Source organism: Megachile rotundata, chromosome 14 (assembly GCF_050947335.1).
Source record: "Megachile rotundata isolate GNS110a chromosome 14, iyMegRotu1, whole genome shotgun sequence".
Lineage (NCBI taxonomy): Eukaryota > Metazoa > Arthropoda > Insecta > Hymenoptera > Megachilidae > Megachile > Megachile rotundata.
Genome location: NC_134996.1, coordinates 9776286 through 9788454, shown reverse-complemented (window position 1 = coordinate 9788454; position 12169 = coordinate 9776286). Strand labels below are relative to the sequence as shown.

General features: G+C 30.7%; 3 protein-coding genes across 4 annotated transcripts; 1 reads left to right on the top strand and 2 right to left on the bottom strand.

Annotated features, from left to right (window-relative positions):
• Positions 1 to 247: 247 nt before the first annotated feature.
• Positions 248 to 1183, bottom strand: LOC100882480 (U6 snRNA-associated Sm-like protein LSm4). Its single transcript, XM_012288883.2, has 5 exons — positions 1043 to 1183; positions 927 to 968; positions 733 to 831; positions 439 to 616; positions 248 to 362 (listed from the first exon to the last, which is right to left on the bottom strand). Exons 1-5 carry the CDS (start codon positions 1043 to 1045, stop codon positions 265 to 267), a joined length of 420 nt encoding a protein of 139 aa, XP_012144273.1. The 5' UTR covers positions 1046 to 1183; the 3' UTR covers positions 248 to 264.
• Positions 1184 to 1200: 17 nt separating this feature from the next.
• AspRS-m (aspartyl-tRNA synthetase, mitochondrial) lies at positions 1201 to 3875 on the top strand. The gene is made up of 10 exons (XM_076539904.1): positions 1201 to 1342; positions 1418 to 1666; positions 1741 to 2109; positions 2185 to 2361; positions 2423 to 2602; positions 2669 to 2776; positions 2854 to 3051; positions 3139 to 3351; positions 3418 to 3601; positions 3682 to 3875. Exons 1-10 carry the CDS (start codon positions 1268 to 1270, stop codon positions 3840 to 3842), a joined length of 1914 nt encoding a protein of 637 aa, XP_076396019.1. The 5' UTR covers positions 1201 to 1267; the 3' UTR covers positions 3843 to 3875.
• Positions 3057 to 9850, bottom strand: Wdr82 (WD repeat domain 82). 2 transcript variants are annotated; one of them, XR_013040518.1, is made up of 2 exons: positions 8649 to 9850; positions 3057 to 8229 (listed from the first exon to the last, which is right to left on the bottom strand). XR_013040518.1 is itself a non-coding variant. In XM_012288867.2 (1 exon), exon 1 carries the CDS (start codon positions 9848 to 9850, stop codon positions 8903 to 8905), a length of 948 nt encoding a protein of 315 aa, XP_012144257.1. In that variant the 3' UTR covers positions 3057 to 8902. The 2 variants fall into 2 exon arrangements, 1 of the variants encoding a protein (XP_012144257.1); XM_012288867.2 differs by having other exon boundaries at positions 3057 to 9850.
• Between the last annotated feature and the right edge of the window lie 2319 nt (positions 9851 to 12169).

Below are 12169 nucleotides of genomic sequence, written 5' to 3'. Positions count from 1 at the left end.
TTATATGCGTATTCTGACATGCATTTTTTCCTATTATTTCATCTGTTTTGCCGCTAGATGGTGCAACGTGTTCCGTTTCGAGTTTTCTGAACTTTCGCCAAAAGTTATTACTAATCTAATTTTTATTTAAAACAAATATGATTTACTTATTTGTTCATGTATCTAATATGGAAATAGTGAATTTACTAAACCTTAATCTTTTTAAAAGTATTTTTAGAGAAATAAAAATCAACTAACCATAATAAACTTAAAGTAAAATTAACTTTATTTAGTCCTTGTCTTATTTTGTGATTTATTCCCTCCTTGATTACCACCACCACGGCCAAGAGATGCAGGACCCCTTCCACCACGACCAAAAGTACCTAAATAAAGTATTTCATTATACACACATAGAAGGTCTATAATAATGGCTGAATGAAATAGATAATATTGTTGTACCTCTTCCAGTACCACGACCTCTTTGATTTTGTCCTCTTCCTTTCATTTCTCCACGTCCTCTTGATTTCATTTGGATATCTTCCTTTACCATATCTATAACTTCATCTGGGATTCGTAAATATTTTATTGTACTACCCCGAATGTAACATTCTGGCATTCTCCAAAATTTATCTCCATCCTAAGTGACACGTTGAAAAACTATATTAATAATCTGAAAGTTATTTAGATGAATGACTGATAAATGTAATTTGTATTAATTAAGCATATATTTAAAAGGGTGTATTATTATCATACCCGGGATGTGCATATAACCTCTCTGAGATTTATATTCATCCAACTATCACAGCTCACCAAGTGCCCATTGTATGTTTCTCCATTTTTTAATTCAACCAGCTACAAAACACAATATTATATTATACAAAAATAATAATAGATAATGGATTTGAATAATAGATCTGACGTAAAAAATGTTTTGATATATAACCTACCATAGGATGATTTTGTGCTGTTCTTAACAATGATAGAGGTAACTGAAACATAAGAACACGCAATGAGTTATAGTAGCAGTATTAAAATATTTTTTCTTATTTAACTTTAAATATACCATTTTTATCACTTTATTGTATTTCACAAATGAACATCAACAAACTGTTCGAAATAACGTTCATAAATATAACCAGTGTGACCAACATTAATCATTATTTAAACGAAGCCGGTTAAAATGACCCTAAGTTCAGATAATTCTAATACAAGCACTGAAGAATTGTTATAAACTGTTATTTACATTATATGTACTTATAAATTACACGAATATATTTGTTTAAAGACAATGTTTCGTAATTACATTGTTGGAAGGACACAATTTTTCAGATTATTTTGTACAAATTGTTTACTTAACCAAAAAGTAAGTTAAAATATTATTTATCAAAGATTATTTTAAATCATTGTATTGTTTATGTTAAGTATGTTTGTATTTTAGCCAATACGATGCGGATTAATGTCAGTCGCTTACACCCACAATTTAGCTGTAAATACACAAACTCTTGTAAAACAAAATATACAACCAGTCAATAAGTATGTATGGAGAACTCATACATGTGGAGAATTGAGTACTGAAAATGTAGGAGAAAAAGTTCAATTATGTGGCTGGTTAGAATTTACCAGACATAACAAATTTATATTATTAAGAGATTCTTATGGTTCCACTCAATTTATTATATCAGACAATGTGAGTTTATATTTATACACTCAGTAAAAAAAATATATATGTGTATCAAAATAAAGAAATATTTTTTGTTTTAGAGAAAAGACTTACAAGATGTAGTAAAAAATTTAACTTTTGAGAGTGTGTTAACTATAAAAGGTATAGTATTGGATAGACCAGGGAGCCAAAAAAACAAAAATATGAAAACTGGCGACATAGAAGTAAGCATAGAATCATTGGAAGTTTTAAATGCAGCAAAACCAAATTTGCCCTTTGTTATTAGAGACTTCAACAAAGCAAAAGAAAGTACTCAGTTGAAGTACAGATATATATCCTTAAGATATCCTGAATTACAGAGGTATTTAAGATTGCGTTCAGAAGTTACAATGAAAATGAGAGAATACTTAATCAATGAATGTGATTTTGTGGACATAGAAACTCCAACATTGTTTAAACAGACTCCTGGTGTATGTGTATTCATATATGCAATGTAATATAGCCAGATTTATAATATTTTTAATGACTGTATTTTCTTTACATAGGGTGCTCAAGAGTTTAAAGTTCCAACAAAACATCCAGGACAATTTTACTCTTTAGTACAAAGTCCACAACAGTTTAAACAATTATTAATGATAGGTGGTTGTGATAGATATTTTCAAATTGCCAGATGTTATAGAGATGAAAAACCTAGACATGATAGACAACCTGAATTTACACAGGTACATGTTGTTAATCATAAAAGTATAAATTAAATTAAGTTGATATTTTACTATTTTATAGCTGGATATAGAGATGTCATTTGTTGATTGTAAAGGAATAATGGAGTTGATTGAAAATTTATTAGTATATTCTTGGCCTAAAGAATCAGGCACAGTCACAACTCCTTTTAACCATATGACATATACAGAAGCAATGGAATTATATGGTACAGATAAACCAGATTTGAGGATACCACAAAAAGTAAGAATTAAGTATGCTTTTTTTTGAATCTGTTAAATAATATTAAGGACAGTATTATTATTTTAGCTTCATAGACTTACAGATATAATTGATCATTCGACATTAGAGGAAAACTTGAAAATAAAATGGGATAAAAACTATGAAGTTTATGGCCTGGTATTTCCCAGTAAACATGTATGTTTGTCTGCTATTTATATTTTTCTTATTTCCCAGTTCTTATAAATTCAGAATGTGTTTTTATTGTATTCTAGGAATTTCTTACAAAATCTGTCAAAGAAAATATTTCTGCACTGAAACAGAATTATTTTCCTTCTGTGAAATTAATTCAAATAAAATCATCTCCACAATCAACCATATTGACAAATATTATTAATGAAAATGTACAGCAAAGGTTAAATTTAAAACATGGAGATGTTCTGTTTTTAGCTTGTGGTGAAAAATTTAAAACGGTAAATATTAATATATCAATTGTATTATATTTTTTAAGTTTATTAATTACATTAATATATATATAAATATTATTCTTAAAATTACAGCAATCATTATTAGGAAAAGTGCGTCTTGAATTTACAAATATAATGGAAAGTAAAGGTCAACAAATCCGCACTTCAGGAAATAAATTCTTATGGATTACTGATTTTCCGTTATTTTCATTTAATACTGAAACGAATAAATTGGAAAGTATGCATCATCCATTTACGCAACCTCATCCAAATGATATTCAATATCTTTCGGAAAATCCAACGAAGGTAATATTGTTACGCAATTAGTAAGTTCATATGTGATTGTGTCTAACAAAATACGTATATTCATAGGTTAGAGGTTTACATTATGATTTAGTTTTGAATGGCTCAGAAATTGCAGGAGGATCAATAAGAATTCATGAAGCAGAACTTCAAAACAAAATACTTAAATTATTAAATATAGATAAATCACATTTAATGCATATGCTTGAAGCTCTTGAATGTGGTGCTCCGCCTCATGGAGGAATCGCTATAGGTATTTTATTTCTATTTTATATCTGAATGACGTTTTATGATGACATACTAAAATCAATAATATTTTATTTTATTTTCAAGGATTAGATCGTTTAATGTGTTTACTATGTAAAACAGAAAATATAAAAGATGTGATAGCATTTCCAAAAACCACGACAGGACGAGATTTAATGTCCGGAGCTCCAGATTCAATTTCTGCCGAAGAGAAGGAGTTATACCATATACAAACAGTAGAGAAATGAAACAATTTCATGGATTTTCTGTTTAATCCTCATGTGCTTTGAAATATAGCTCAATGCTTGCTAATACTTGCAATTTCAAACAAAACTAGTTACGGTATCACATACGATCTATAAGTTTTATTCCATATTTTCCAAGTTTTAATGAAATGCACAGTATTGCCTTGTGGTTGATCATCGCTATACCAATTAGTTCTATAAACTAGTCAGGTATTCGTTTTTCATTCGCACATAAGAGAAAAAAGATATACCTGTGATTTCCTAGAACTCCTATCCTCTTTGACAACTGGCCAGATATGGTCCCTAAACACGATCAGTTAACAAGGTATTACTGTATACATTTTAAAGAAAAATTCAATTCAACATTTTACAATGAGTAAATTTTTACCTGAGGAGCGTAAAAGGGTCAATATAAAAATAATTTAACCAGATTAATTAATTACATCCTTATTAACACTAGAATTACAAAAGTAGTAAAAACGACTGGTAATTCTTTAAAAAAATTTCTCAGTATTTCTTCCGTATTTTGCGCATTTATTCCTGGAATATGTAAATGACTGATCAATTTATTTTCTCTTTCCCAGTGTTTTAAAAGTTATATACAAGATAATCTTATATACAGAGATCATTTAACGCATATCGTTAATCATTAGTAGTTCTAGTGTTAAAAAATTCATCAAACATTTATAAATCTGTGTAATTAAAATTACACAAATTAAATTAATGTAAAATGTAATTGTAACATAACTAATGTGATAATAAATATTGATATACTATTTAAAAAAATTAATTTTACATTAATTTGTTATTAAAACTAAAATATTTTTACGAGAAACTATACTGATTAAATTTATCTGCTTTTATGAAGCATTAAAGCGAAGATTAAACTTATTCAAACAGGAAAATCATAATACTGTTTGTTCAGCAGAATCTGTCCCATTTCATTGCATATCAAATAATGGAATATATAAATTATGAAATTAAATGATAAGACCAAATTTTAATGTACAAAAAAAGTGTTTTATTAGAATCTTTTTCCTTCGGTAAAATCTCATGCGTCCTATTAGTGCTTTTAAAAGAAAATAAAAATTTAATCTGCGCAACAAGTAATTCATTTTAATACATTATTGTTAAAGATAATTTAAACACTTATTTTTTCCTCTTTTCCTAAGAATGTACATAAAAAAAAAATTCATTTAACAAAAGCTTTCTAATAAACATGGTGATATGTTATTACATTTAATAATTAATAGAAAAAAAACATTATTTTTCCATCACATTTATATCATTTTGACTTAGCGAACTGGAACATAGACAAAGTGTTTTTCTAGAAACATTTTTTACTTATTTTTTTGTCGTAAAATCTACCAAGACATTTATAAAATACGTTTGTAACTTTTTATTTATATTACGCATAAGGTGTAAATAAAAATGTACAGCGTTGAAAAAAAATTAAACCAAAAGGAAACGTTTAAAAGTTTGTTATAAAGATGAAGTTGGAAGTTTACTAATAAAATATATTATTAATAATGTGTGTACTCTAAATCATTGGAAGATGGATCAATTTTTTAACTGAATATTAAATGTTCAATTTTTTGCATGTTCCTAAGCATCCTGTTCCTGTTCTCTAAGCATCTACTAGATATCTTACATCGTTACATATAATGGATGTCGAACAGATTTTTGTTTTGCGCAGAAAAATTTAAAATTCGATTAAAAATTAGTACTGAACGTGATTACGTTTCGCCTATGAATACTCGACGATAATTCGGTACGAGAACTTAACGTAGGAACTTAGCAACGTTATCGGGATAGTATCCCTTGAAATTAGAGTATTTCAAGGCAAGTGTTACTATAGCGCAGTCTCGTTATATGGCCCATTGAGCAAGTTGTATATTACAGCCTTTCACATACATTATTAGTAATTTTAAGTTCTTAATAAATCCTTAGTTACTTCAATTTCTATGTCACAATTTTTTGCTAGTTATTTAACCGCACTCAAGGCCATATAGTGAGACTCCATTGTAATTACAAATCAATAGAAGCATAAATGAATATCTCTCATAAACAATCACATTTAATATTCTCTGTTTCTAAGCGCATTTTAATAAAACGCTCTTATTCGTTAAATTTCATTCGGATGACATGATATATATCTACTAATTCATAAGACAATTCTAAATCCCTATGTTAAGTAGCCGTATGAATCGACAATCGAGACAGGGGCGTAAATGAAATGTCGCATAATTCTGAAAGAGGAACTATTTATCTCTCGTTTTATGCTAAACGATCGCGTTCAGTATAATTTAAAACGTATAATTTTTATAACATATTTACTGTGGATGATGCAATATAAATATAATATTAGTCAATAATGACTAATGCCTTTAAGGAAAAAAAGAATTATAAATTTTTCTTTTACATTTTCCTTCGCACAGAAAACGGCAGGTAGTTTAATCAACTCGATAACAAGTACACTATTAATAATTTACGCCCCTGACTGACATTTTAAATGTGCAAACAAATTTTCAACAGAGTCGTTATCGCTCGACGAATCGTGATCGACTTCAGTTATCGATCGGGTAAAAGTTGCATCGTTAACTCGTCAGTGTATCTGTAAGTTCCCGTTTTTTCCTTTTGGAACACAATGTTTTGCACGTTTACACAAAATTCGTATCACTCTGAATTGTAGTTGGCAGTATAATGCAGAGAATATTTAATCTATATACGTGGATCAATTTTTATAACTTTCAGTATCCGATAAATCTTTCTTACTGCAATCTAGTTGATCAAATTCGCCGTTTTCTTCAAGTTAAATTTATCCTTTTTTTCGTTTAGGTCGCAAAACATATTCTTAATAACAACTGTATTCTTTTCGTTTGTCTAACATAGATCGCAATATTTGCACACGCTGTTTCGCCATTTAGAAAAATACTATTTTACAAGACGAGGCGAACTCTCGCGCATTCGACACACATGTAGTGTATTCGAGCCCGCTGAACTCGAACATATACTTACATACAAGCAACACATTCATATACAAAAAGACACTCATACACGCATTCGTACATCGTCGTAGAATCAATAGACAATACACAAATATGTAACACAGTCGTACATGTTATGCATATACACGCATTTTCAATAGAATATTGTAACCATCTACTCCTGTATAAGATATATTACATAGGAATGCGCGGGTAATCGAATGTGTCGGGTAGCAAAGCTGTCGGCTAAGATCGGTAAAAGTCGGGCGTACTCTGAGGAAATCACACCATCTTGAATCTTGAGAATTAAATTGAAAAATTTTATATTTACTAATTTCAGATTTTCAAATTTGGAAATTCACCTGACTTCATCTGATCCAAACCGAGCTCAAAATGTCGGGTACCCGTACATCCCTGATGTTAAGGAAAATGCCTAGAAATTCTAAAGGACATCGTGAATATAATGATATATACATGTAATGATGAAGGCAGGGCTATATAATCGAACAGACAGAATATACATAAATAGTGTAATAATAAACACGTGATGCGAGTCACAGAATTGTATATCTTTTCATAAAGCAATTTTCTCAAATTCAAAAATTGATACAATTTCGATAATCCATTACAAATGAACATGTTTATAATGAAATGAATAATTATTCATCGTATTAACTACATTGTACAAAAAAGATAGATTGTCGAATTGTTGTTTTATCGATAAAACATACTCGATGCCTGTCTATTCGAATGCACCTGTTAGCTTAATAAGATGAGATGCCATATCGACATGACGTAAACGTTAAAATTTACTGTACTACTGTATGAGATGATTAGATTTAACTGCACTTTCTACAGTCATCGAATGTTTTTCTCACCCGGCCCGCCGGTTCCACGCATGTAGATTAAAAGCGATACCGTATTTAGAATAATACATATACAACAACGTAAGTGCCAACGTTGGCAGTATACTTTCTGTGATTTATTTTATCGCATGGAAGTCGTAGAAACACGAGATACCTTACTGCCGTCAACAAAGCATCTAAGACGTTTCACGTGTTTACTGCGCATAATAAATAAGCTCGATATTTATTGTTTTTTGCGCATAACGACAGTTCGTACGTTCATTGAATTCCAAGTTCATTCATAATGAAGTTAAAAAAAGAAAATATCCCTGATTTCGGACGGCCACTGCGAAATTTAATTAACCGAACCAATTACTTAATATGCATTGATGCAACGTGATTACCTGTAACAGTTTCTCCATGCGCGATATCAGCGACTACAATTCATTTTTGTTTTCAGATATCAGTATGCAATTGAATATATGCATATATTCTCGTATATTGTAAAATTCGTGACATAGATTTGACATTAATCCAAACATCTTTTCTTTCTTTGTGCTGAAAATCCATTTCAAGAATTCAATTACGTTAAAAAACATATGACTTTTGTTGTTACCTTTTAATGCAATGAACCAAAATGACCAAAGATAAAATTTGTAAACAAATAACACATGTAAGGTCATCAATTGCTCGGAAGTCAATCAATGATACATGACTCACAGTGTTTTTCATAATGTACAGTACACAATTCTGTATCATTATACTACATACAGGTACATAAGAAGGAATTATGTACACAGGATGATGTATCCAAACATTAGCAATCTTTGTAATATACTTTAAAAAAGAGAGTTGATGTCATATCACAATTTTTAAATATTGACAAGGTATTATGATGGTCACGTTCATCGCGCCATAGAGTACATGACGACGAAGATAACGAAGATGGCAAAATACATAAACAATGCATGACATACTCAAAATGAGCCAAGCGGGCCGATCTCCTGGATATCGCAGCAATTTTTCTGTTTCTTGGGTTCATTCCAATACCGGCGTCTCATACGTCGGCTACTTTACTTTGAACATAACATAAATGCAATTTCAGCTTGTTTAAGACACCCAAGAACTGTCTGTTATTGTTTCTTTCTTGAACTGATGTCATTTTCAGTTCTTTCTGATGCACAACTAGGTAAAATCTTGCGAGCATTGCCCAGTGTCCTGTGCATTGATTTTATGCACTTTCATCTACAGTGGGTAACCAAAATGCCATGTTGGTACAGGCAGAAGCTAACATCATGTATTTAGGATTAAATTGAATACACTGAACAGGTGCAGGGTGGTCTCCATTAAGCACGCAAACTTTATATCCAGTTTCGGCATTCCATACGTGTACTCTGCCATCTGTAGATCCACTAAATACAAACTGCGAGTCAGGGCTGAAGCTGGCTTCAATTGCAATTCCTTTGTTGTTTAAGTAACCAGCAAATGTTTGTAGCGGAGTGCCATGAAACGCATCAATCAAACGAATCGTACTACCATTTGTAGAAATCAAGATGGTTTTACCATCTCTGCTAAATTTCAATCCTGTCCAATCACATTCCTTTTCTTGAGACAGTTTAAATGTAACAAATGGTCCTTTGTCAAAACTGCGTAAGTCATACAATTTCAAAAACTCTGAATTGACGCCTGCAGCAAAAATAAGACCTTCAGGATCATATGCAGCAACTGGACGACCAGAAACGTTCATTACACCATGACAATTGGGTGAACGTAAATCCCATAGTCTTAAAGATTTATCCAAAGAACCAGACAAAAACGTATCTTCTATAGGACTGATACACAGTGACACAACTTTTTTACTGTGACCAGGGAAATATCTGATGTACTTGTTGTCATGCAGACTCAGATAACGAATCGTGTCATCAATTTTGGTACTACTATGTATCGCAGTATTTTTCGCATGGGTAAAGTGTATTAAATCTACACCATACTTCTTGGAATTAACCGTACGCACCTGAGTGCCTTTCTCACAATCGTATATCACGATTTGATCATCCTCTGAACAGGAGATCAAAGTGTCCCCGTTCGGTGAAAAGTCGATGCTATTTATGCGGTCGGAATTTTCACGGAAAACCTTGGCCACCTTGAAGCTCCTCACCACGTGGTCAACGAGCTTCATGGTGATGGACGGCGCGTTCTCCCTTTCGTGCCGTCCTCTTAACCTCCCCGCTTCCGCAATTTCTTTCTCCTTCCTTATGATATGGCCTAGGCGCCGAGGCGCGAAGCTTCCGAGGAGGGGTCAGGGGTTTGGCCTATGTACCACTGTTATTCACCTCGCGGGAAAGAAAAAACCCGCGGGGAGTTCAAGAGGTCAAAGAATCCGAAACGAAGCTGAACTATCACCCTGTTTACTTTCAGATTTCTTGATGATCCCTTTCCTCGGCAGATTACGTTTCTTTCTCAACCAACTATGCTTTCCTTTAATTTGACAAAGGGCTTCTTCACAATGTCTTCTCTCTTTCCTATGAACGGACGCCGTCGGCAGACTAGCGCACACCGCACGCACAAATTCTGCCAACTGTTTATTATTCGTTCAACGGGAGATCATGCTCCTGATCCGTCAAGTTTCCGTTCGTTTTGCGCATGTCAATTTTAATTGGTCGAGCGTGATCGGTAACTAAGGGCAACACGCATGCGTGTTCATAGCGTTTATGCCACAAAGTGTGTATACTCAGTGGACAAGAATCTCCTATGATTCTACATTGTAACCTCTTATCTCTGTTGATAAATTTTTATCCACCATGTATATGACCAACGGAGTGGAAATCGTACGATAGTGGGGTCAGTACTAAATAGTGGGGAATCTATTGAAGTTAGCTACATTGCGCAAATCCAGTATAATCTCCCATTGAACGGATAATAGAAAAATGGATGACAAATTATGCACCGTGAACGTTCTCAAGATACCGTAGATTCGTACCGTGAGTAGAGCTATCGACCTGCTGTGACGTCGATACAACGCCGACTTCAAAGAAACTGTTTTATCGAAAGGAATTTGGGTTTGAAATTACTGTAAGTTTTTTTTTATCGTTGTTTACCGAATGAAAATGTTTACTTTAAAAATCATTAACTACTCTTTACTTACTTTAAAAATAATTAACTACCTTTTACATATTTTAAAAATAATTAGCTAATTTGAAGTATATTATGCGATTCAAATTTATCATATCACGTGATAAACACGTTTTAAATGGTTATAATTTGTAGTCTACTTTATTGCGCGTAATTTTTACGTATATATAACGTATTTTGTAAAGTGCAAGTAGAAATTAAAACATAATGGCTTTAAATTGTTGTTATACTTTATATACAAAGACTTATTATCAATTATATACCTTCATAAATTATGCGTTATAATAATGAAAAAATATGTTTAAAAATTGATACTTTAAGATTATTACAAATTTTCAAACATGAGTAATCTAACGCTACGTTAACAGCTTATATATTAAATAAAAAAAATGTAAAAAAACAGCAGTATAAAATGTATATATAAATATCTATCGATTTGTGAAGTATTTGTCAAATTAATATTTGAAAAAGTATTTAACATTGAGACATGTTCAATTTTCGAATTTAATTTTGTACTATATAAATTATAAACATATAAAATTTATGTTATCACAAGTTAATACCTTTATTAATAATGTATTTTTTATTCTAAGAATAACAATAACAATATTATTTTTTACTTCTTCATGTTTTGCTAGTTGCATAAAAAACAAAAATGTTGCAACTGTAATATTGTACTTAGGTAGCATAAATATTTCTTCACATTGTTATAAAATCATACTAGTTTAGACTTTCAAAAAGTTATTTGATCATCTGTGACATTGTCAAATGCATCATTTATAACTGTACTAACTAACTTTTAAGTACATAGACTTATAAGGTTTTTATAATTGAAGATGAACTTCGTACAATATATTTATATATGTATGTTTATATATATGCTTACTGTTTTATCAGATAATAATTTTTTAGTACGTTAAATACATGCAGATATTATGGCAAATACAATTTATTTCAGTAGACATTTATGAATTAAATGTTAATACATATTCTAGCATTTAAGAAAGTATTTTTAATTCATTCATTGGATGATGAAATGTAAATATGCGTATATATTGTATTATTGTAAATTTATTTGAAATTTTAAATAAAGTCTATTGTTTTCATTGTATTTCATATATATTCACAATATTAAAGTACATTATATACATTTACATTTATTGCAAAGCAGTTTATATATCTCAAATTTGTAAATATTAAAAAACTAATATCCTGCTTTATTTTAGTTTTATAATTAGGATTTTAAATGCATTTCTTGCTACACCAAACCAAATACAATAGCATGTACGTAACATTTCTGAAATTATATTCAATCATTTATTGTCAAAAGACAATTTGTTAAAGTTATAAAACTGAATGAAAAACA